The sequence below is a fragment of the Xiphias gladius genome, chromosome 22 (genome assembly GCF_016859285.1).
Source record: "Xiphias gladius isolate SHS-SW01 ecotype Sanya breed wild chromosome 22, ASM1685928v1, whole genome shotgun sequence".
NCBI classification, from domain to species: Eukaryota; Metazoa; Chordata; class Actinopteri; order Istiophoriformes; family Xiphiidae; genus Xiphias; species Xiphias gladius.
Window position 1 is genome coordinate 17,902,821 of NC_053421.1, and position 27,005 is coordinate 17,929,825.

Consider the following 27,005-nt stretch of genomic DNA (forward strand, 5'->3'; position numbering starts at 1 on the left):
TTTGTGTCCATGCTCTCCACTCATCGTTGATTTGTCTATTAATCTCATTCACTGATAAATCTAGGTTCTAAAAAGTACAGGGAAGAGTTATAAGGCTATTTTAAGATCACTATCAGTCTAATATAAGCAATACTCGGCCAAAGATGCAATTTATTCACTAAAAGCCATTAAACATGCAAACATCCCACTTATATAAGTCTATGTCCTGATATCAGAGTAGAAAACTAGGCAAACCTATAAAAGACTGGAAGAAAGGGAGGATACAGAGAGGGATATGACTAAAATAGGAGCGGGAGCAGCCGTGTCAGGGCTGTGTGTTTTCATCTGTGTTTAGAGGAAACAGTCAAGTCAAGGTAAAGGTCAAAAGGATTGGAAGTTTTTCCTTTTTAATTGAGAGAGGGCAGCAGGATGGAAAAGACATCAGTCACAACAGTGACACTGGGGGCAAAGGAGGCATCAGCTCAGAGAGAATAAACGGAGTCACCTGGACAAAAGGAACTGCTTCAACAAAGGTGGTGGTGAAGCAAGTGGAGTGGCTCTTGTACTTAGTTGTTCCGGATATAATTCAGTGGGTCAGAGAGGAAAGGTGAGGCAGGGTCGTGATGAAGCACCGCTGTTAGCTGGATTCGGGTCACCTCAGGCGGAAAGATTTCATTCAAGCCCAGGTTTCAAACAGTGGCATCAGTGTCTCGAACCCATAGATTTAGTAGTTGAGCAGATATTAAGCTGTCAAAGGAATGGAGCTCGTGTGGAGGAGAAATGAAACTAATCCCACCTAAGAAGGAGAAGTGAAGCAGACCTGAGATCCAAGTTCACCTAAAATGCCAAAAAAAAACAAACAATACAATACATACAATGACATTAAATGAAATTTCCTTTGTTGGGCTAACACTGTTGAAAAATTACATTGGGTAATTCTGTCCTTGCCAAAAATCACGGTAATCCATCCAGTTATTGAGATATTTCACTGTGAACCAAAATTTTCAACCTGCCGGCGGAACTGGAGGAAAGGTCAGGGTATCATCCTCTGGGTTCCACGAACGTCATGGCAATGCATCAGATAGTTGTTCAAATATTTCAGTCTGGTCCAAAGCGGTGGACTGACCAACAATGTTCGCCCAACAATCCCTAGAGCCATGCCACTAGCATCACCAAAAATCCAACGGCAACGTCAGTGTCTCCACACACCTCACTGTGAACAGGTGTCAGTGGAAAAGAAATACTCCCACTGAAAACTAGGCACAGTTATACCTGTGGCTTATCCATGCTAATGTGGAGAATGGTACTGTTAGATTTTTAAATGTAATTTTCCAATGCAGAGAGCCACACAAAAAAAAATTAAATCCAATTGGATTGTGTTGCAGAAATCTCAGACGCAGTTATTTTGAAACACGGGCGAAATAAAATAAAAACATCTTTGTGGTTAGATACCACAAGGGGTAAGGAAGAAAATATGTTTTTGGAATTTGGGTGAATCAACCTTTTAAGAAAATACTCTTCCTTGAGAATGAGTTACTTCTCACTTTATTCTTGATATCATTATCATTGAGGTAATTAGTCAGTTGACATAAAATTAATCTGCCATTATTTGGATAATCAATTTGTTGTCGTTATTTAAGCAACAGTGCCAAAAATCCGCTGATTCTGATTCTCTTAAATGCTAATGTGTGTGCTGGTTTTCTTTGTCTTCTATTTTTGTAAACTGAATATCTGTGGGTTTCGAACAGTTGGTCGGACACAACAAGATATTTGAAGGTGTCACCTTGGACTCAGAAACTGGGATAGACATTTCTCACTATTTTCTGACATTTAATAGACGGATAAAAATGATTAATAAATAAATAGAAAAAATAATTGGCAATGAACCGACAAATGAAAATAATCATACCATATTCATTGTGATGTTTATAGTTCTCTTTTTGTAAACCTGTGCTGTGACTGCTGTGAACTTTGTGCAAAATGTGGAGATTAAATATACCTCAGACAGCCCAGCATGGTGATGATATAGACCGTTAGATCCAGTAAACAATCCTGAAATCTTTACTTAATAGGTAAGGATATCAGGCTCCATTCACGCTCCTCACTAACCCACTGCATCCGACCTCTACCTAACTATCTCTTCTCTGCTATACACACACACACACACACACACACACAAACACAAAGCAATCCTTCATTTAACTGGTGAAGTCACGCAGAGTTCATAGGAAATCATTTGTAGCTAAAGGGGTTTACCAAAAGAGCTGCTGTGGGGGCAGTCAAAAAAAGCAGTAGACAGTATAGTGAAACAATAAAGAGTTCATTCAGGGAGACATAGATGGATATCTATAGCAGTATATTAGAAAGACAAAGGCAAAGTCTTCCAGCTTCTTACTTCGAGTTAAGGGGCTCTAGATAGACAGAGTATTTTCTGCTTAAGTCACAGCAGTTTTGTTTATTTCACATTGGAAATTTCTGTATTTCTTTTTTCTCAGTTTTTTTCACTGGTTTGAGGTGGGCGGGGCACAGCTGGGATAAGGTGTTCAGGATTTTAACAACATTTGAATCAGAAGCTGAAGACAGTTGGTGGCTTGTTCAGTCCGTGTCAAATAGGGTTGCAACTCCCAATTATTTGGAATGTTGCTCGTAGTTTGGCCTATAAAATGCTCAAAAACAGTGAAAAATGCCATTCGATGTACCACAGCCCAAATTGGCATCTTACAAGTGTCTCATTTAATCTGACCAACAGTCCAAAACCCTTAGATATTCCATTTAATATTGTATATGAACAAGAAAAGTGAAACTAATAAATGTTTGGCAATTTGGCTTAAAAAAAATGGCGAAAATCATTATCCAATTATCACAATAGTTGCTGATTGACTACTCGTTGCAGGTCTACTGTTACTCTCACAGCCCTAATGTATGAGATTTGTTGACATTTTAAGCGTTAAACTGTTAATGAATAATACCCAAAGATGTTCTTTTTACTTTTATTTTTTTCATATTTAGAATGTCATTGTTAAGGAGAGTTATTTTTAAGTGTTTGCTACAGTGACAAACATTTCAGAAATGACAGTGGCAGCAGAAAATTGGTTAGAGAAAGCATTTCCTAACGGAGAAGCATTTTTGGAGCCCGGCGGCGGATGTAAAGTGACAGACTTTGAGATCACTGTTGTCCTGGAAGTCAGGTTTTCCTGGAGGGAGGCAGGGTGACGGTGACCCAGGCGGGGAGGCAGAGCCTTCAAGGCTGGCCGGAGGAAGATAAACAGGCTGCTCTGTATTGTTCTCCCGGTATCACTGAAAAGCTGTCAGCCTGAGTGATTGAAGGCTGAACCTCCCAAAATAGGCCCCGCAAGGCTGAGCTGCCTTTCCCGTCCACCATGTTATAAATAACCCCTCTGTGTGTGTGTGTGTGTGTGTGTGTGTGTGTGTGTGTGTGTGTGTGTGTGTGTGTGTTTCCAATGTTCATGCATTTTATGTGTGCGTGTGTTTCAGAGTAGGGGCAGAAAAGAAAGAATGTGTGTGAGCAGAGAGAGAGAAATGTGACCTTAGAAAGTGAAGCCACTGAAAACAATAACAGGAGGCCTGTGAGGCTTAAAGCCAAACACTGACAGGGACCCAGTGGTCAAGACCCTCTACTGACCTCTTTGTAACACACACACACACACTGATTTGGACCCTTTAACATGCTTGCTGTAATAGTGCCTCTCCTTCCAACATTCAGGCTACGTGATTCCAACTCATCTGTCCGTGTGTGTGCATGCATTTATGCCTTTTGTGTGTGTGTGTGTGTGTGCGTGCGCGTGTGTGCTTGAGTCAGTAATGTTTGGATAGGGGCTTGTAAATTACCACCTGAGGGAATATCACTGGATCACTTGGACTGTTTACTCTGTTCAACAGGTGTGCCGGGGTAAATGTTTTTCATGCAAATAGATGACAGTACTGCAGGACTAGTGCACACGGAAAAACACATAACAAGGCGTTATGCAGCTGGGTGGGGACGCATTTGCTTGTGTACCATGCTGAGCCACAATCAAACGAAAAAATTCTTTCTCTTAAATCTAAGACAGCAGAATAAAGTCGTCAGAAAGCTTTCTACTTTGACTTCAAAACTTCAGCCCACCCGCACTGCCTGGCCTAACAGGCTCGGCTCTTATTCTCTCTCACCGACTCCCTCTCCGTCTCTCTTTTTTCTCTCCCTCTCACTCTTCTCGGTCCAGTAACTCAGCTCAGTCCCAACTCTCCAAAAAGAGTTTCTGGTTATGTTGCTGCTTATTTGATCTGGCTGCTGTCTTAGCCCGTCGGCCAGTCTCTGCTCTAATCCACCAGTGTACAGTTCACGCCTTTCATTTCGACGTGCCTGGACTTTGGCTTTAGATTAATTTAAAAGTAACGGATGCTCCTGCATACACGCGCTCACGCCAAGCTGGCGGCTCTGCCGGGCCGGGGAAATCGCACTCACAAAGGCACACAGATAACTCATAACTCAGCACAGTAGTGTACAGTCTCAGCTTGGCCTCAGCCTGCTCCCAAGTATGTCTGCTATGCTCAACACACTGCTGACCTGGTTTTCTATCTTGCTCTCATCAGAGCAGGATACCTAGAGAGAAAAGGGAGCAGACAGAGGCCAGAGAAAGAAGCTTTCTCCAATCAAAAGCCTATGTGAAAGAGGCATTTGGTTTATTGTTCTAGCCAACCTGTTGAATCGCTCTCAGAAGGGAGGAGTTTATGGGTTCAGGGGAAGGTCAGAGGTCATGTTGACTCTCAGGCCAGTTTAGCAAGCAAGGAGAATAAACCAACCCCTTGGTAAATTTACAAATATTTACAGTTGCCATTCTCCTTCCGCAGCAACTCACTGTAAATGCTTATTTTTTTTGTGAGCAGGAGTGAGGAAAGTAAAGGCTCGGGAGGCGAACATCAGTTTTGAATTTGCTTGCATGACTTTGTGCCAAACGCTGTGGAAGACGCCCATGCTCCCATACTACTGCTAGTGGTGTTTTAAATCTTACAGGACATAAAAGAAATAAGGCAGACTTCAGAAATCATGGGGCAGTAAAGAAAAACTGACAGAAAAACCTGGGGCTGGGGCATAAATCCAGACTCAAAGACTTCCAAGTTGCAAGTTAACCATTCAAAACTGAAAACTGATAGGTACAAGAGCTGATTTAGTTTTGTTTATGTAACAAAAAAGACAACATTTTGGATGTGAGGACAGACTAGATTATATGTTATTTACCAGAAAGTTGCAGGGTATGGTCATCAATCACTGCACAATCATGAAATAAATATTAATAAAAATTATTAAACATAACATTTACTGCAGAAAGTTGATTCAAGCACATTTTTTGATACAATTCAACTGTAGCTCAAGTAATTAAAAACAACATTGCTTCTTTTCCAACCATGCTGACACTGTAACCGAAGCCACAGTGTAAACCTTTTTTTTTTTTTTTTTTTTTTTTACCAGACAGTGTTCATTCAGAAATTCAGCCCTACAAGATCTACTGTGCACATAATGTTTCCAGTGCAAGTTGTATAAACTTTCACTCCCTTTCCTCGTCTCAATATGCTCTGCAGAAACCGGTGAAGCCTTGGGGAGTAAGAGGAGGACAAGCTGACCTCAGACTTTGACCTCAGGTTGTTTTCAAGATTCTTGCTTTTGGAGGGTAACTTAAACCCGGCTGAGGGAAGGAGAGTTGGATCGGTCAGTTCATATAAAGCTAAAGGAGGGAGGGTGCTACGGTGCGCAGCCAAATCTTTTGACGGGCATGTTTGAAATGTTTCAGGGGTTTATCGTGAAACTGTTTTTTCTATGCATCGTAGAGGTATATTGCAACATCTTTGAACTTAAATATGTGTGGCAGAGAGTTGATTTGTAGTTGCATAAAATTAGCTTAACCAGTTTGTATGTGTGTGTGTGTTTGTGCATGCATGTGTATGAGTTTTTGTGAGTGCATGTATTGCAACAGCAGTAAAAAGATACTTCATGCATCTTTATGACATATTCTAAATGTAAATAATAAACTTTTATCCCATTAATATTTCGACATATTCTGTTTAGATTACAGATTCATTATGGATGAATTTAAAAAAAAAAGATGACTTATTTTATGTAACTAAATCTGATGGTCCACAAAATGAAGAAATAGGTCAACATCTTGGGAAATACAATTATTTGCTTTGTTGACGAGATTTAGATAAGACCGATACCACTCTCATATCTGTAGGATAAAAATGAAGCGACTGTGAGCAGCCGGTTAGCATAGCTTAGCACAAAGACTGGACCCAAGGGGAAATGGCGAGCTTGGCTCTGTCCAATAGTAAAAAATCTGCCTACCGACACCTCTAAAGCTCAACAATGAACACGTTGTATTTTGTTTGATTAATCCATCTAAAGCCTCAAGTGTAAAAATACAAGTCATGATTTTATGTTGGGTTATGTGGGCTTTGAGCAGTGTCGATCTTCTCGTGCACAGATGAAGTAAATTTTCCGTCCTTTTTTTTTTTTCCTAATTTTTTATTCTTCCAGAATGTCTGATAAAGAGCAAGTTTCCCATTATGTTTTGACCTCAGATAATATGTAGGGAGAGTACTTTCTGTTGAGGTTGGATTACAACTCAAGCATGGCTGTCCACTACCCAGTGGCCCCAAATTCCCAGGGGACCTGTGCTCCCGCCGAAATTCACCTAGGTTCATTTGTTATGTGAATAATTTGATTTAATGTAAATGTGTGTGGGAATATGCACTATTCAGGCACAGTATCAGCTGAACTGAGAGGGGCCTCTCTCACAGTCCTGCATTATTAGCCAGTCTTGCGTCTCTGTTTTGTAGAGATGTGGGCCTCTTCACACAACAGTTGGTTTGGGGGGGGGGGGGGGGGGGGCATGGTATGTTTGTATCATGGGTCTGGCACAGTGGATTAATCTAATATGCATAGGTAAATAGATCTTTTTTATGTCAATTTTTTGGGATTTTTAGACTAATGAATATCTGGATAGAATAAAGGCATTTTAAAATGTTTAACAGGGTCTTGAAACAATTTTCCCTGTAACAAGACTGAGCCTAGCTTTCCAGCTTTCAGCTAACTCAAATCATTTGGATTATGATAATGACTATTATTGGGAGCCGTAGTGGTTGAAGATGAAGCCTATCGACTTTGTTGACCGCCTGACTTTTGCTCTAGTAGTACCAACAGGTCATAGTTATTGAGTGAAATACGTTTACTTCCACATGATGGATCGGTACAAGTTTTGGCACAAATATTTGTGTTCCCCAGAGGAGGTTAAAATTGAAATTTGTCCAGTACTTTGGTTTATCCATTGAAAAGTTTGGTTTTCTTTATAGTTAGCATTACAGCCTCACAGAGCCGCTAGCCTGGCTGTAGACTTGTCCGGACTTTTATGTGTCAAATATGGCACAGTAATTACAATACATCACTGATGGCCGTTAGATCTGTCGTCAGTGACCAAGATCTCCGTGAATGAGCAGGGCAGGAATTCAACGTCAGCAGCAGTTAATTGAAATGCAGGCTGTGATACAACACACAGTAGTCTATAACCAATCGACCATAAACATACCGAAGCACTTATTACCCAGCTGCGTCGTTCCGCTCTATCTCTTGTGGCCCACTGCCTCCTGTCCCAGGCCATACCATACATGCCTGTTCACACAGACATAAATCCTGTTTGTTGTTGTGTGTACATATGTGGCCCAGTGGCTTCTCTGAATGGGCAACAATTGCTCTTTGTGGGAATAATTGGAACAAGGTTATTTCAGCAGTTTCCTCAGCCAATTAGGGTCCAACTGAGCTGACCTCTCTCTCTCTTCCTCTCATGTCCTTGTCTCGCCAGTGACGACTGGAACTCCTCATTAGATCGCTCCACCCATCGATCATCTTATCTCCCTCTTCTACCCTTTCTCAAACAGTTTTCTATTTTCTCTTTATTCTTTCCTTACACAATGATTTTCCATCAGAGGTTCCCCGATGGCTCCCGCTTTGACCTGTGCTAATGAATTCTCAGAGGCTGAATTCGAACTAAAATGGCGTTAGTGGAAAAGTATCTCTTTTGGTGCCCTCAGCCACATCCCGACCAGACTAAAGATGTCAGCCTTTTTCTTCTCTGGCTCTCTGCACCCTTTTCAGAGCACACACGCCCTGCTTTGATCCGGACCCTGGCACAGGATTGGTGGAATGGAGCAAATATTGACTCCATCTGAGCCAGACAAATCACTCCCCCTTCCTGCGTTCTTTCTCTTTCACTCTCCTTTACACTTGCTCAGTTCCCGTCTAATCTGCCATTACCTCTTTCTCTCACATTCTCTTTCATCCCCTTTCTGCTGCTGCCTTTCTTTTCACTCCCTTTGTGTCCCTGTCTGTCAGTCTCTCTCTCTCTCTGTCTCTCTCTCTTTACTCTTCTCCAGTCTTCTCAGGCTGTCAGCACTGTTAGGTCAGGCCTGTCCTCCTCCTCTCAGCTGAATTTGGTGCCTTCACAGACGTCTATCCATTAAGTTAAGAATCTCAATGTAGAGCTAGTTTGGATTTCACACTGCCGATGTTACCCGTTTGCTGGACTACATGCTACTGCCTTAAGCCTGGAACATACTTTTGCATCTGCGCCTGCGTCTGCCAACATGCACAGGCGAAGTGTGAAGACTTTCAGGAAGGCACGTGCTAACATACTCTCATGCAATGTTCATATGTGCTGCAGCTGGCTGCCTCATTTACAAAACCAGACTACACAGATACGGAAAAAGCCATGAAAAAAGCCTTTTCCAACCTGAGTTTTAAAAATAATTTTTGTGCAATCACCTTTGTTCCTTTGTTTTGTTTCCATGTTGATACAACCCCAGTGCTGCCGGATAACCAGCCAGTCAATAAATGCTTTTCTCTCCACCTATTTTTATGTGCATTTTCAATTTGCTCTAAAACATCTGGCTGAAAACACCAGAAATTTAGAGAAAAAGGTGAAATGTCTCAAAAAAAAGTTTTTATAATTGGGTATATAAATTCTTTGGTTATATTTTGTCAGAGACTTGGTTAATGTGTATGTTTATGCACTGGACTACAGATTGGATTATGTGTATCTCGGTTTTTAGAGTTTTACACAGCAGCTCTGATGTGAGCCATAGTTTTCCCACAAAACCAAAGCTGGCATTACACTTCTGCAAGGCTGCATTTAAATGTCTCGTCAAACCTAAGTAGAACAATTTGTTTTAGTAACAGTAGGTTGCAGAGAAGCCGTTCCAAATCTCAACAAGTCAAGTCACATGGGCCTGCATGTCAATGAATGCTGATTGGTTAATCCAACTCCTATCTGGAAATGGGTTCAAAATAGACGCAGAGAAAAAAAAACGTTAACGTTACGCAAGTAGTACATACGAATATAAATAAACAGCCATGCAGATATTTCCAACACACGTTCAAGACTGCCTACATGCAGTTCAGAGAAACATGTTTCAGCCACAAGACTCCAACTAAACTGTTTGAATTTGTACCAAAGACTGGACAAATTTGGACATATTGACTAGATGAAAGGTTAGGGGTTCAGCGAGGTCCTCAAGACCGATCCTCCTGGCAATCCATTCCAGAGTTGTTGAGGTATTTCAGTCAGAACCGTTGGACCGACCAACAAACCAACCAACATTGCTATACCCTAGATCCACACCGCTGGCATTGCTAAAAAAAAAACCTATTCCTTCAAACCTACACAAAGGTGATTGCATACATCTTTTCAGACGCTTGTTTCAGCCGTCTAACTCTGTATGCAAGTTTGAACGGAACTATTCTGCCGTCATTCCTGGAGCAGAGCTACATGAACAGCGATGGTCTGTGCTCTGAAAATGGTTAATGGAAACCATCAGACAGGTCTTCATACGAGTCCCCTCTCTTTGACCTATTTAAGTCACTCTGTCTCGCAGCCTGCAGTGGTCCGACCCTGAGCCCTGACCCTCTGCTGGTCTGAAGAAGCCTGGAGGCCTCATTAACTTTAACAGTAAAGGTGTTGGGGGCCTACTATGTCTGGTCCTGAGGCTAGGGTGTGTACATGCAAGAAGTTTTTCGAGTGATTTATCACTCCCCCAGGGGCCTGCTACTCTGGTCTGCAATGCTATTACTCAGATCAGCCATCCGTGACAAATAACAGATCTACTGCTATATACGGACCTCCCCGGACAACATACAAAAACACACGCATCTGTTTGTTGTGAGGACTCGTTGATACAGACATTTTAGTAATCAGGGTCCTGTAGTTGGTGGCGCATGTCCGCAGGCCAACATGTAAGTTATTGCTTCTCAAGAATCCAGAGAAATAGAGATAGGAAAGAAGGAAAAGTAAGAGGCAGATAGAGAGAAAGAGGGAGGGAGGCAGGGAGCAGAGGGTTATAAGTGGTCACGGACCACTGGTGGCCATGGCAATGACCTCTGGCTAATTGTAGTTACTGATAGACATGCTGCTTAGAAGTACAGAGATATCCGTTTCATTAATCATACATGAAACACACCCTAAGCTACTGCATGTGTGTCTATGCATGTGCTTTGCCCTCTGGAATCTACCCTTTTCATTCTTGGTACGCCTTTAACATTAGCTTTTTTATTTTGACAGATCAAATCTTAAGCCCGTTCTGTAATTTGGTTAAGTCTTCAGTTGTTGGCTCGCATCGGGCTTTGAAGTTGCTAATCTCCGTCACCATCACTGCGCCCATGATGTAGGATGCCTGTCCAAGAAAAGCAGCAGCCTAGCCCTGAGACATCTCAAGCCCTGGGTATGTTAATATGTGTTAGACCATAACTCACTATGTACCCGCCCTCCCTTCCACTCATCATCTCTTCACGTTTCCACCATCTTGGCTCTGCCCTTAGTGGCAGCAGGGTGGGAAATGTGAATAAGGATGTTAAAGAACAGGACCAGAAATGTCTTTGAACGAGACAACCCTTGAGGTGCTGTCATGTTCGTGAGCTGGCCTCTGATCTCCCAGAGAATGAGTAGTAAACAATGTTTTCAGTATGACATTAGTAATGCTGTCCCTCCCTTCTCCCTCATTTTCGCTTTTATTCCCATGCGCCGCTTCCTGTGTCAGTCCTGTATCAACTCTCTCCACTTTTTGTTTTTTTATGATGAAGATGATGTTTTTTATTACTGTGTAGTGCATGCGAATGTGCTGAGTCCTCAAGTGACTTAAAAGACACCACAAATTAGTATAAACCAGATCCAGAATACAGCACATACATTTTTAAACATCTCTACAAAGAGTCAAGAAAAATAAAGTAAACCAAATCAAATAGTTTGTTATAACTGCCTGTCACGTCATCAACAAAATTCTCAAACTATTTATTAAAATCAAAATAAATTTTAAAAAAAGTGCAAATAGCCCATCTTTCCTTCTTTTTCCCACTTTTGAGACAGTTAGCAAATGAAAACACATAAAAATTATGCCACCACTTCAGTTTTTGCCGTTTGTCCACAAGAATATTTCCTGTTTCAAAAAACTAACACTGAAATCATTATAGGATGTACAATACAGAAGAAAATGGGACGCCTTTTCTCTCTCACAGTCTGTCTTCCTCTGTAATGTTATTGAATCTGTCAACCTCAGTAGATAGAGGATTAACACCTGCTCTAATTTGTGCAACTAACAGTCTTTGTGAAAGGCATGATGAGGAAGACTTTTGTTAATATGCATCCAGTACATGACCTTGAGTTTGTTTGTCACCAGATTTTTTCACACCATTTTTCTTCAAACTTGAATAAGAACTCGCTTTTAATGGTTTCAAACATCGCACCGGAAGTCACGGCTGGGTGTCAGCCCCCTCAAAAACTGAACAACGCACTTTCTGCCACAGAGAACTTGACATGTTTTCCTCTCCACCTCTGTGCCACTCTGTACCCTCCCCTGTCTCCCGTGGGCGGTTTGGCCAGCATGTTCAGTTTTAGAAAACTGTGCTGACTGATTGGGAAGGTCGGTGGATTACAACCAAATAAACATTGAGTAAACAAGTTGGCCCCAAGCTTTTTTTTCACATCTGCTTCAGACCACACACACATTTACACACATCCACCACTCATGTACGGAGACATCAGTCCTGCACAGAAGTTTCATGTCTCTTGGCTGCACTTATCTGAGCTCCAAATTAGTGGAGCATGTCTTCTTCCAAGTATTTAACTGTTCTTAAACAGTTATGAGAAAACACAGCGTATGTTTATTTCATTCAATAAATATCTTTTTGAATAGCAACTGCATTTTACTAGTAAATCAACAGCCATATTTCATCAATGTTGGACAAAAAAAACAAAACAAAAAAACACTTTCCACTTTAAACTTCTGTCTGTAACTTCGTTATAGAACAATTTGTGTTTGTATTGGCACAATAGTAGGTCTATAATGCTTTGTACTTCCCCAACAAAGTGACCCTGCTGCAGATGCTGCCAGCTCAGGGCTGTTTCCGACAACGAGTAGATCATTACTACTGATCAGTGTGACCTAGTACAATGGAGCATTCTTATGTTGGATTGTGCAACTAAGAAAGCGGCTCTGAGAGTTATTATAGCTTAGTCAGAGCCCATGGTGGTGCATGTGTGTGTGTGTGCGTGTGTTTGTGTGTGTGAGAGAGAGAAAGACAGAAAGAGAGAGGCAGTGAGAGTGTATGGCTTATGCGTGTGAAAGAGAGAGGGAGAGTGAGAGAGAGGGTTGTGTAATCTGTCCATTTTGTGTCTCCCCTGCCCCCCCCCCGGCTGCCAGGCGTCACACCAGTTTATAATAAGGACCCAGAAAAGAAAAAAGTTGTCGAGTGAACGGGACTGACAGAGAGAGAGAGAGAGAGAGAAAAAAACGGAACCTTTCCCACTATCCAAAAATCACAGGGAGTGACTGTGACAGGAGGAAGGGGACAGAAAGAGAGAGAGAGAGAGAGAGCAGCAGAAGAATAAGGAGAAGAAGAAGAAGAAGAAGAAGAAGAAGCCGTCTCAGGACCTCATCACATTTCTTTAAGGACTGCACGGACCGGAACGGACCACCAAACTGGACTGTAATCAATAGCGGTGATCAGTAACGGGGTGAGAACTGCTGTGGGAGTCTCTTGGAGGAGCATGCGGTTCGGTTTACTATTCAGGTAAAACTTTGACTTCTCCAGCTGCAACCTGCTGCCTCTCTCAGTCTGCTTGTACACAACACCACGCCGGGGTTCTGCATCCTCCTCTGAGCGAGCATGGTGTTTACGATGACTGTGGTCGACTTTTCAAAAAGTTGTTTTGTTTTGTGGAAGAAGAAGATTTGGCTTTTACGCACGACGCCTTCTGGTTGCGCACTGGCCGTTGTGCAGGATATATGATAGGAATTTACCCGAAGGCATCTGGGCTTAGGTTTAGAGCTCTCTCTTTCTCCTCAGGGCGGATTTTTGTGAGATTTCCCCCCGCTGCATATCTCTCGCTCCCTCTCTTTCTCTTTCCCTGTCCCCGCGGCTCCGGGTTTATTCTACAATGTGCCACTGTAGCGGCCAGGGAAACGTGGACCCGGGTAGGGGGTCGTTACTTCGGCCTGAGCTGCTCTGTTGTGTCGGACTGTGCGGGACCTTTGTCTGTCTTTTTCGGGGTAATTGTGTAGTCTGGTGTGGGGAAGCTTCCAGAGACCACGGCGGTGCACCACACTGGGAAGAAGGGACCAATTACTCTGACTACATGTGGCTTGCGGAGTAGTGATTGCGCTGATGGTTTGGTTTTCGTGGTGAGCGCTGAAATGTCCATCTTAACAAGTCGTTTAGTATCATGTTCAGGCGATTTTCTTGGCAGATGCAGCGATGATATTCCACTTGTTTCCTATACACTTGTCTCCACTGTTTTGTGGAGAGGGTTGGTATAATTATAGACAAACCCGCTGATTTAATACATTTCTTGAAACTAGTAGATTTTCCGTTGAAACAGTGCATTCATTTGACATGTTTTCACACATTTCTCGTGGAAAAAAACAAGACTTCAGAGCCTCACTAACTGATTAAATTACTTTTCAGATTGGCAGCCTGTTCACTGCACATTCTATAGTGGGTCAACATGCTGCCTAAAGTAGTTTCATGTCAAATTAAGAACTCTAGCCCAAAATTAAAAGAGAAATTCAAACCATTCCAAAACATAAACCACCTCTCTTGAACTTCAGACATCAAATAAAAAGTGCCTTACAATACAAGATGATTTTGCATGTAGTGACTGATTGAGCCTCTGGCATTTGCTGTGCTATTGCAGTGTGTGTGTGTGTGTGTGTGTGTGTGTGTGTGTGTGTGTGTGTGTGTGTGTGTGTGTGTGTGTGTTAAAACCACATCCTCAGTGTGTGTGTGAAGTCCCAGAGAGAGGCATGCGGAGGAAAAACATGCTTGCTGTTTAAACCCATTAGTTTGTTAGCACCTCCCAGGCTTACCCAGATTGATTGAGATGTTTGCCTGTGAACCCTGAAGGGAAAAAGAAACTTTTGTTCACCCCCAGTTCCACCCACACACCACCTGTAGTGGGAAAGAAAGTGGCATAATTGGTTGCTAAAGTCCAGTTAGGTCACTGGAACATTTGATAGATTGCTCACTCAACACGTTTTACCCTGTTTTTAAATAAATGTACATTGAGGGAAAAGGTTCAAGAAAGCTGATGATCACTGGACAGAGAATAATGAAAGTCTGTGTGAGTTCAAGCAGCATATAGCAATTTGACGTTTAGATCATGGAACCGTTGTGTCCTTTATGAAAGAGCTTATTCAACCTGCCGAGATTTAAAATCCTGTGTATCTGCCATTTTATGTCACCCTCTCTTCTTCATCCCACCAGGCTCTATGTGCTGTGGGGCTTTGTGGTGGTCGCGACCTCTGTGGCCAAGGCTGCCAAAAGGAAGGTGAGTCACTAGCTCATCCTAAGTCTCATCCACAGACAATGGCATCACTATAGAGGGGTGAAAGGTGATCCCAATTAAGTGATAGACTCGCATTTTTTCAAGTCTGTCCTCAAACAATACTCACAGGCCCAAGTAACAGAGTTATTGATCACTGTTATTGGTTCTCCTGCCTATACTAGCGGCAAAGAGATCTTCCTAGCATGATTCGGATGCATGAGATCGGGGGTGAGATCCACAGTCCTCGTTCTGTGCAAAAAAGCAGCCAAAACTCAAATGGAAGCACTAAGAGAGAATTTCAAACTAAAACAATTATGACTTTGGTAAATACCCACATGATTTGACTAACTCAGACTGCTGAATCCTCATATTAACCTCAGCTGAACGTCTGAATACATTTTTGTTATGGATAACATCATCTTTTCATGAGCTAGGATAAACAGCCCTGTTTTCTGCTTTTTGACAGTGCATTTATCGGATAATCCAGTTACATTTTTAAATGGTTTATTTGGCTTAAAGCAGCTATAACCGTTGTTTTAATGACAACGAATTAAATGACAAAGTGAAAACAATGTGACAGTGTGAAAGGTACGGCTCGTTGTGATGAACCTACAGAGAATTGTCATCTGTTCTCCTCGGCTCTAAAGAACTTTATGGAGTTTGAGCTCGTTGTTCATCTGTCCGACCCCCAACTTTACTGTTTTGATTCACTCTCTCCGCTCTCATAGCGTTGTTTCCCGATGCAGCAAGGCAGCTGCTTTCAGCTAAAAAGCTCTAAAAACCAACTGTACCCTACCGGCTCAGCACCAAGCAGCAGACACAGCTAGTGACTAGCTGGTGATCATATTGCAGCATTTAGCAGCTAAAGGGTCAGATATTTCTCTCAGGAGCTGGTAGAGACCAAAATCAGAGCTAAACAAGCGACTATGTCAACTTGTTTCTGCTGCCCCCCAGTGGTCAAAAACATCAGCTTTTTCTGGTTAAGGAAGCTGAAGAAGTTTTTCGCCGCGTAAAAGCACACATAATACCCCAGTTTATCTCAGAAATCAGTTCTCAGCAGACCTTTGTGTCTGATTGTCACAATCTGCTGTACATGTACATACTGTATATCCAGTAATATTTAAAAAAAAAAAGCATCTTGACGCCCAAGACGACAACCTTTTTGTCAATTGTCATGTCATTTACGTAAATGTTCTTTATAAAGTTTTGTACGGTGACCCCGATGTTGTATTTTTGACCATAAAGTTGTTCCTAATACCAAAAAAAGAAGAAGATGGGATCTCTTCAAAGCCGGTACAGAGAGAAGGAATAATTATAGTGACTAATATCGCTTTCATTTATATGGGCATGTGAGTATTGTTTTAAGGCAGCTTCAAAGTTTTTCAAGTCTATCTGTTGAAGAGGCCCACAGCTGGAGAGAGCCCACGGTACTGCCAGTACGATCATTTTCTTTAATGAAATAACAGGAGACTCAGAATAAACAGCTACAGTCCTGACTGGTTCAGGCCTGGTGGTACAGTGTCACAGGAGTTTAACCAGTAGCTCCAGAGGTCGGCGGCTGCTGCAGGGTCACTGCACGGAGCTCATTAATGGTCCCAGTTATGTGGCAGCTGCATGTTTGATGTCACTCATTACGAAAGACCACACCTCCCCTCCACACACACACACACACACACACACACACACACACACACACACACACACACACACAGTCATTAGGCCTGTCTGCCTCAACCCCCCCCCATTTCTCTCACCCCTTTCTCTTTCCTTTTCTCCCACCCTCCCGCCATTTCACCTCATACAGAGGCAGGAACTCTTTTAATCTGGTGGTGAACTGGACAGTGCAGTATCAGAGCGCAGAAACAGACACACAAACACAGAAGTATGCCACTTACACCTGTCCTCTCTTCTTTCCACAAACAGTTTGGACAGTATGTTTATGTGCACACTTCTGCCCATGTGCACACACATTTACAAACTCAGAGAGAGAGGGGAGAAGTGGAGCGCAGATTTATGTATCGGTTCGTTCTGAATGGAAACTTTTGTTCAGCTCTCATGTTTGCTGGCCTGCCAACCAGGCCAATGGTTCAGTTATGAAATGAGAAGAGAAACATTTATCTACAGCCACAGAGGAAGACATCAAAGCCTGACCTGGCACCCACAAATATACACTCACACACATACAAGTAAAAACACAAATGTACTGCCAGATTAAACTCTTATTATGTCGTTTCCGGAGTGCGTTCATATGACACCAACTCCGATTTATTTATCTCATCTCATAAGCTGCTGGCAGGTGACCGAGTCTCTCTTAAGCCTTAGTGAACTATGAAGAGTTCAGGATTTATATTTTGGCCTCCGAAGAAGGAAACTCACGAGACTGCAGTTCATCAGTGGACGCAGTTACTGTGAAGAAATAAGTCCCTCTAGACATTTTAATTTTGCAATGGCAACAATTGTGCTAAGTTAAGTACTTCTTTTAAATATTGCCAAGGCTTGCAGTTATCACCTTTCAGGGTTAAAGTCACTAGTAGTGCACTTTTTTTCAACTGACTTAATAATTGTCCTTATGGCTTCATTCAGCTCTAACACTTACTACAAATAATACAAAAAGTACTGAAAACTGACTTTTGAATTTAACATTTTCTCAAAATTCACTGCAAAATAAAGAACTTATTAACTTTTCCTGGTCGACGTCAAAAGAAGTGTAGCTCCTGGATTGGACCAAGGGTTCCCAACCTTTTTTTTGCCCCAGACCTTTTTATAAGTTTTGAAACCATAAAACTTAATTTTATTCAGTGTATTTTTCATTGTGATAACTTACTCAAATTAAAAAAGATAATCAGACAGATCTTTCAGCAACACTTCAGCTTCCATTAAAAATCAATACATTGTTGTTGGGGGGTGACAGGGATTGATGAGGAAAAAATGCAGCCTAGATATACTCTAGTTCAAGGTAATTACCACAAAAATATTCTATAATAAGTTATAAAATTATTAGAGCTGAAACAATTGGTCAGTTGTTATAAAATTAATTAGCAACCATTTTGATAATTGATTAATTGTTTAAGTCATTTCTTAAACAAAAATTCACCATTTCCAGCTTCTTAATTGTGAATATGTTCTGGTTTTCTTCGTCTTACATGGTAGTGAAATAGAAATATATGGTTTTTGGACTGCTGGTTGGACAAAACAAGAAATCTTCATCAAGGCCAATGATTAATTAATAACAAATAATCATTTTATAAATCAGTAATGAAAATGACTGTTGTAGTCCTAAAAATAATGTAATTATTCCAAAGATTTTTTTTTTTTTTTTTTTGCAAAATCAAAAATGTGTTCCTGTGTGTGTGTGTGTGTGTGTGTGTGTGTGTGTGTGTGTCTGTCTCAGGTGGCAGGCCGACGGTCCAGACAGGTGTTTGAAGCGGAGCCTGTGGAGGGGGTGTGGTCTGTTTGGGGGGAGTGGTCAGAATGCTCTCAAACCTGCGGCGTCGGCGTGTCGCAGAGGAGCAGGAAGTGTTTACCTCCTCCACCTCCACAGTCCCCTCCCCTCTCACACTCCCCACCTGACTGGGCGGAGTATCTGCCCGGGGGCATCAGAGGCCCTGTCATCCCACCTGTGCACCCCTACTACTCTCCTCATTATCCCGGGGAACACCCACCTTATCACGCCCCGCCAATCTCCACCAATCACAACCCAGGACTGTCTCTGTATCGAAATACCCCCGCAGGAGGAGGAGGGGGGGGAGGAGGAGGAGGAGGAGCTCCTGTTCCTGGACAGTCCAATCCGTCTCCTCCTTTTTACCAACCAGAATTCTCCGCCACCAATCCGGACCTTGTGTCCGTTTACCGAGCCCCTTATCGCGCTCCTTCACATGGCTACAACCAGCCTGCACGGATCATCCGGAGACCGACCAATCCAGGAGCAGTGAGGGGCGGAGGAGGCGGGAGCAGGAGGTCGGTCGCCACCAATCGGGAGGGTTTGCCGGCGAGGAGGTGAGACTGGACAGTTGGATGAGCAAACAACCTGACTCAGGCTTGTCACAGATGTATCGGTATCGGCCGATAAGTGACAAGAAATTACATTAAAATAATGGCACAGAGTTTTTTTTAAGGTAATTTAGGAACAGCCATTATATAGTTGACAAAAACAGTCTCCATTGTTTCCACAAGGTCCATTTAGTACTAGCTGTTCCAGAGCTTTCAGTCACACAATCTTCCTCAGCAAATGGAGTTGCCCAGTTGTGGTGAGTGTAGATGTTCAGTTTTCCATTTCTTGTGAGCGCTTTCGAAACTTTATAAGGCAACATGGATGAGAGGTCTTTAAAAAAAAAAATCTACATTTCCAAGAAGTGGAATTTAATGGGCTACATCTGCTACATCTGCATCTGCTGAGAAACATCTACTGGGAGGACCTTGTGGTGAGGTTGTTTATGTCAGCTGCTGTTTTGAGGGTCAAGTATGAACTTTCAGTCTCAACCATTATATTAGTTTGTCTGCCAGAAAGCACTGAAATGTTTATTTTTTAAATTCTTTAAATTGTCAAATGTCCCAGTCAGTACAGATCTTGGTCACAATTCTTTAACTAAATTAATGTGATCCTTATCTAAAATATTGTCTTTATGTTTGTGTTTGTATGAGTATTTTTGTTTTCTTAAACACAAGTAGGTGTTTTTAACTTAACAAATATTGATATTGGTATCAGCCTCAAAAATCCAGTTTCAGTTGGGCTCTAAAAACAATAATTGTCAACATTTTCTAAGAGGTAAAAGTGTTAAAAGTCAAAAGTTATAAACAGTGATTTAACTGATTTCCAGTTAATGGTAGCTTTTACATTTGCTTTGCTCAGCCACTGAGCTCATCTTTTCCAGAAAAATGTCTCTAGCACACAGTGTGTTTTGCATTGCTGGCAGTAGCAACGGCGGTTTGTTTAGGATACATACGAAGCACCCGGTTGTTAGGATGAGCAGCAATAGCCACCACATCTGAGCATCTAAAAAAAAAAAAAAGATTTGTAATCACATCACAATTCACAAGGAAAAAAGTACTCGTACTTGCAAAGCAGAAAGAGCAATGACTGACGTCACCAAAACGAAAGAAAATGCTGATTCCTCAGAGCACCACTTGATGTACACGCTTAGGATTCATGCAGGTGCTATTAGTCAAGGTGCTGACATAAAGTGCTGTTTAGGCATTAGAGAGCGGTGGTTACGATGTTTTGAATACTGGGAGTTGGAAGCATTCCCATTTGTGCTTCTGGCATTTGCTGTGCTATTGCATCATTCCTTCTGGTTTGTTTCATTCAAACAGGCATTGCATTAGTCTGCCCGATCATGTAAGTTATAATTATGCTGGACAGCTAACATGAGCTGTATCTGAACTTTATCCTGTCTTCCTGGTTTCTCTATCTCCGTCATTGCTTCTGGCTCTTTCTGTCCTTCTGTAAATCTTTCTCTCTAAATGAAATATTCTTTACTTCTGCTTCCCTTTTTTTTGCCTCTTTCTTTTTGACTTGCAGGTCTTCCAGCATCCGTCCAGGTCAGTTTGGGTACGGCAGGGTCCCCTTCTCTTTACCTCTGCACCGTCCAAACCGGCAGGCTCGCCACACAGTCAACGGTACCGACGCTGCAACACCATCACCTGGACTAGTCGTGAACGAAGATGAGGCAGAGAACGACAGCCGAGAGGAAGAGGGGAGGGGCAGTGATGGAGAAGACAGGGAGGTAGTGAGGAGAGAAGAGGAGGAGGAGGAGAGGAATGTAGAGCAGGAGGGAACAGAGTCACCTGTCATTGAGGAGGTGCCAACGACGACCACAACACCTGGCAAACCACACCGCCATGTTGACAGACCCTCGCACGTCCATACGGAGCATGTGAGGGGGAGACCGCGAGTCCCATCATCTCACGCCTTCTCGCGCTCCTCATCACCATCTGTATCCAACCGCCATCGCTTTGACTGGCACGCTGTCACCGCTCCACCTCCTCCCATCTCTCCTCTCTCGCGCCCAAACTCCCCTGCCATTGCTTCGCCTTTTTCCCCTCCTCTCCACCGCCCCGGCCCCGTGCACAGAGACAGGGAGCACCACCCAGGCTTCAGCCCACAGGCCCCACCCGCCGGGAACATCTACCCCCTACAGCACCCCCACATCCCGCACCTGGGGGTCGAGTCAGGCAGGGACGGAGGAAGAGGAGCTCCTGAGGTCCACAGATGCTCTGGCCCAGAGAAGGAGTACCGCAGGTGCTTCTCACAGGTAAAATCTTCACCCATAAATCCCAGAAACAAAAGGAAAATTCCACTTCATTTTACTAGCTTCACACCCTCTCACAAAACCTCGGTAATTGACTTCAGCTGGCCGAATGCTCAGCTCTGCTGTATTGAGCTGCCTCTGTATATAGCCTGCAGTTGTTCTTGATTTATATGCATACCATGTGTTGAAGGGGGCAGTTAGGCAGCCGTAAACTGAGGAGCTGAAGGTCAGCAGAGTGTATTTGATAGGCAGATCATTCCCCAGCTCCAACACTAGCTGGTTGTCTATGAGCACTCGGATGGAAACTGCCTGCTAATGCCTCCGCTACTCCAAGGCATGTGTGTATTCTGGGTCGCAACCAGAATACACACCTCAGTTATGAAGCTTTTACACGTGATTGCACGCATGTGTCTGTGTTCAGTATCTCTGTGAGTGATTGCACATATGTGTGAGTATGAATATGGGCCAGGACCTGAGTGTTTGTGTGTGTTATTGTGTGTAAATGTGTGTGAGTGTGTGTGTGTGTGTGTGAGTGTGTGAGAGAGAGTGTCAGTAGCACAGTGTGCATTGATGTGACGTCCTGTCCTGGCTCCGGGCCTGCAGTGATGATTGGGGTTGCGACCTGCTCCATACCTCTCGGTACGGCACAGTGAGAGCATTATCAGTAGCAAAGTGTGTGTACGTGTTGCCAAGAAGAGCAGCCAGAGACACACAGGCAGGCCAGTCGTGTCAGATGGGCCAACTCACCCTCAACTCACAGGTGAGAAACAGAGGTCGGCCTTGCTGTAACTCAGGTTTCACTGACGCAGGAATGCCACGCTTGACTTCACTCAATTAAATGTGAGATTGAGAGTGAATAAAATGGTGGATAGAGTTTTTTAAACTACACAGTGAGTTTTTAATGACCAGGTGTTTCTCCCAGAGACCCTAGCCACCATGTGATTTATTTCATTTATTGCTAATATACTGCGTCTATTGATATGGTGGAATATTTTAAAGCATAAAAACCGGCACATAAGCCATTTTTTAGGTCACTCTCCATTGTTAATCAGTTTGTTGGGCTGCACCTCTCCTGGCAGATATGTGTGACACTTTTCACATATGTTAATCAAGATCAGATGCATCAACCCAGCCTACCACTCTTGACTAAATTGCAAGTTTTCCATCTTTTGTTGTGGCTGCTTTAAATTATAAGGAAAAAAATAAAAACGTGAAGTTATTCATGACACATGTAGGGTCATGGATTAGACGGATAGACTGACAGTATTTTATCTGGGCTAAAATCTTTTACAGCTGTTTGTTACATTTAACATTTAAGAAGTTTGGCGCCTTCTGTCAAATGAAAAATCAACTGTAAAGATATAAAAAATGTTTTAATTCCTCAAAGTGAGGTATTGAAAAAAATTATTTGTTTTGATATCAGCTCTGACACCCGATTATCGTATTGGCAGCAGTGACACAAATTTTCAGACGATACTTAGATCTACATTTGTGGACAAACTAACAGAGAACACAGCAAAAAGGCCCTCTGACAAGCCCTCTTGGGCTTAGCAAGAGTGATATTTTTAAAAACAAACAAACACCAAAATGCAGTCATGAGAAGTTTCATTTCCCCTTGGGTTTCCTGTAAAATCGATCAACCATGAGTGACATAATGAGGAGGATAATGAGGATAAGGAGGAAGAGATGCATAAAATAAACAGAAGAGAAACATCCATTTTCCCTTTTAAGATTTGATCATGGTGACAAAAATAAGCAGAGAGACATGTGACCGGGTTATTTACATCAGCAGGCCACTTAATACAGGTCTTTCTTAAGTGAGAGTGTAGAGGGAGATGATAAAATTGACATTGACAAATACCACAAACACACACACACACACACACACACACACACACACACACACACACACACACACACACACACACAGACACCCACAAACGAACACATTTTCACTCTCACACATCACGTCTACAACTGGCTCCCATCAAGTAGAAGTAGACACTTGAGTCTGGGGCCAGGTTGGCACTCTTGGGCCCTTGACTTTTTCTCTCTTTAGATAATTGGGCAGCCTCTTTGGTCGTCTTTCATCCCCCTCTTCTTCTGTCTCAATCCGACTTTGTGTGACAGTCCCTATGTTAAAACAGATTTAGCAGCTGGCAGAATACATGTCCTCTGTGTGCCAGCAGTGCTAATAGCAGTCCTGTGACGGCTGAGCGTGAGTCATTGGGTTACATATTTACCCAACATTAGCCTCTGCTTTAGCCTTGTTCACTCCTGCAGTATATTGTTGGTCCACATTTTTATATGTCTTATCATTGCTTAAAAATAAGGTTTTAAGTGCTGATGAATGCAGGACATTGCCCAGGCTTGTATGCACTGTTTATAAGTGTGTGTGTGTGTGTGTGTGTGTGTGTGAGTGGGGGAGTGAGCCAGACTGAGTGTGACACATCCTATTATCTATTAGGTGTGTTTGTCATAACACAGCGCGCCTGAGGCCCATCACAAGTGTGATTGGCTGTGTGTATGTGTGTGTTTTTACTGTTGCGTAGAAGCAAGCGGGGAACCAAGAGAGGGACAGAGGAAATGAGAGAGAGTGTGTGTGTGTGTGTGTGTGTGTGTGTGTGTGTGTGTGTAAGGGGAGGGTGGTAAAGGAAGTGACGCAGTTAAGTAGTAGTGAAAGAGAGTACTGTTTTTAGAAAATCTGCACACAGTAGTGGGAGTGTGACCTAAAGGGCAAAGGGACAGAAAAGGTGGGGAGGGAGAGAGTCAAAGAAGAAATAGAGATGAAGGCTGGTGAGGATGAGTGTTAAAGTTTGTATGAAAGGACGTAGAGAGTCGTGTTAGTAGGGGAAGCAGAGGAGTAAAGGGAGGGATGGTCAGCAGCGGCAGATAGAGCGGGATGGAGAGAAAAATAAATCCTCCAGGAAAACAAGGGGAAGTGTGTGTCAGAGGAAGAGAGGGATTCATGGAAAAGTGTGTGTGAGAGAGAGTTTGTATATGTGTGTGTGTGTGTGTGTGTGTGTGTGTGTGTGTGTGTGTGTGTGTGTGTGTGTGTGTGTGTGAGTGTGTGTGTGAGCGAGTGCAGTGTGTAACCAGAGGAGTAGCTATTCTGTCAGAGGGTGAGGGGAGGAAAAGGTGGAATTTGAGAAGGAGCTGCCTTGAACAAAAAAAAAAGACGAGACAAACCAGCTTGAAGCAGACGTTTCACAGAAACACATGCTGCTCTTCTTGTCCTTTGCTCTCAGCCCCCTTCATCCTTCACCCCCCCCTTCATGATGATTTCATGTATTCCCTCACGCCTTAGCTCATTTTTATGTCATCCTCTTTGGAGTAAATATTTACTCAGAGTCAATAACAGTTTATGCCTCTGCAACAGCAAGTGAGGGGAGATCAGAAGCATGTGGATTTAAGATGTACAGTATGTAGGTAGCAGTTCACCACGTGGCCTAATAAGACTGATACCAGCAGACACTCTCACTTTTCAAAATCCCCTCCATTTTTATAGACTCAGTTTGATGTCATGACTAAAGGTGTCTCTGAACATTGTCCTCTTACTGTCCATCTGCCAAAATCCAGATGAGCGAAGCTCTGAGTTGATACATTCATTTCAGTCGCCTTCAGTTATTGCAGCGTCCTGCCAGCAGTAGACTTGACCAGCAGCGGAGTGCTTTTTCGCTCTGGTTTTCGCCTCACAGGATACATACGGTCCTAGGCTGCAGCTAATGATTATTCTCACTATTGATTAATTTGCAGATTATTTTTAGATGAACTGATTAATCATGCAATCTATGAAATGTCAAAAAATAGAGAAAAAAAGGTGGAGCCTCTATAAATGTCTTCTTTTGTCCGACCAACAGTCCAAAACCCGAAAATATTCAGTTTAGATTGATTTATGACAGAAAAGCAGCGAATCCTCGTAATGCAGAAGCTGCAGTCAGATAATGATTGGCTTTCTTTCCCACTATGTTTGTGAGAGAAACCAAGTGCTGCTATTAATCAGTGATCAAAATAGTTGCAGACTATGTTCCTGTTGATGGATAAATCCTTTCAGCTGTAATACAGCTGCACTGTAATACAATGCTATTTATCATCAGTTATCAGTTCTCTATCAAGGAAACTAAACATGATTATAACTTGGATTAGTTCAAATGATTTCATGGTAATTTGTTATTTTCTAGACTGATTTTAACATATTTAAAAGCAACATAAAAAAAAAATAGACTACTTTTGAAGACTATATGTAGTACTTTTGTGAGTCAGATGATCTATTCGCCGTCTGTCATTATACAGCCGTTGTTACACAGGAAATAAATTATTACGACTGTCAGCACGGAGCCACACTCCTCAGCTCTAATGACTGTGTGCAGACCCTGCTACGCTTACTGTGGTTCTCACGAAGTGACAAACAGGCCCAGATGTGTTGGACTGTGGCACACACATACACAAACGCTCGACCACATGCACTCCTTCAGAATGATCTTGAACTTTCTTAGCTTTAGTATTTTAACAAGCAGAAGTACCTGCTTTTCAACAAAAAACAGGTACCCCTGCTTGTTAAAGCCTGTTTATATTAGCTCCTGTGTGCTCTGAGTTCCCCTCAAATCTTTCTTTCATGTTCCTTTTCATCCCTTTCGGTCTTTCTTCTCACTTCCACTCCACTCGTTCTCTCATTTCTCACTCTGTCCTTTGTTATTACGTCCGCCAAGGAAGTTATGTTTTCACCCATGTCTGTCTCTTGGTTTGTTTGTTGGTTTATTTGTTTATTGTTAGCAGTATTATGCAGAAAGTACTGAACCGATTTGCACCAAAATTGGCGGAGGGATGAGGCATGGGCCAGGGAAGAGCCCATTAAAGTTTGGTGCGGATCCGGGTAAAGGGGCATATCGAGGAAATTTTTTATCATTTTCCTTAACGTTGCAAGACAGGCCGTTTTTTCACCTTTGTGGAGGTATGCGCTCTACTGAGTGCCAGTCTAGTTTAGAATTTAATTTAATTTAATCTTTTTTTAAAGGAATAGCTCAACAATTTGGGAACATCGCTTTTTTCCTAAGAGTTAGATGAGAAGATTGATACCACTCTCATGTCTGTACAGTAACTTTGAAGCTATCACCAGCCTCCGGTTGGCTTGGCTCAGCTCAAGGACTGGAAACGGGGAAACAGCTAGCCTGGCTCTGCCCAAGGTAACAAAATCTGACTAACAGCCCTCCCTAAACCACAAGACTATAAAGAATACTCTGGCACTTTGTACAAATTAAATAGAAAAGATATAAAATGTTAATTAGTGAGCTTTAGAGATGCTGGTAGGAGGATTTCTTACCTTCGGATAGAGCGAGGCCAGCTGTTTTCCCCGTTTCCAGTCTTTTTGCCAAAAATCTCAAACTGTTCATTTAACCAGCAAACACCTGATTTAGATTAAATAATTTGGTTTCAATAGTGTCCTGGCCAACATAGGCAGCAACACTGAGTTACAGATAAAGAACATAAAAGACAGATATCACAAGATGCCACAAAATCAGAAATAAACAAAAATGTAATCATAAAATAATGAATGAAATTGCTAATAAAATCGTACAAAAGATTTCATCCCATTAACAACCAAAACTGCACCTTACAACAACCCAAGAGCAGTCTAAAACCATAAAAGTAAATGAGACCAAGCTGAAATGCTCCAAAAGTTTAGCAGCCTGAAGAAAGAGCACATAGTTACTAAAGCAGTGATTTGAATTCACCTACGGAGACCAACATTTTGTGATTTTTATATCCATTTGCAGAAGGTTCCAGGCAGAGGAAACAGCATCACACAGTAAAAGCTCTTTTGCATATTTCAGTGTGGATTTTGGGATCTGTTAGTAAAAATGAGTCCTTGGAACGAAAAGCAAAGCCATTCACACTTCCAAATTCTTTCTCACACACCGAT

The 27,005-nt window shown here is 42.5% G+C and overlaps 1 protein-coding gene across 3 annotated transcripts in view; it reads left to right on the forward strand.

The window, feature by feature from the left end:
* The first annotated feature begins 12,627 nt into the window (after positions 1-12,627).
* adamtsl4 (ADAMTS-like 4) overlaps positions 12,628-27,005 on the forward strand; it is a 36,853-nt gene continuing 22,475 nt past the window's right edge. Inside the window, exons 1-4 of one of the 3 annotated variants that reach the window (XM_040117348.1) lie at positions 12,628-13,084; positions 14,777-14,840; positions 18,229-18,833; positions 20,356-21,088. In XM_040117348.1, coding sequence (XP_039973282.1) covers positions 13,062-13,084; positions 14,777-14,840; positions 18,229-18,833; positions 20,356-21,088 — 1,425 coding nt within the window. In that variant the 5' untranslated portion in view covers positions 12,628-13,061. The other 2 variants (XM_040117346.1, XM_040117347.1) reach the window with 2 other exon arrangements.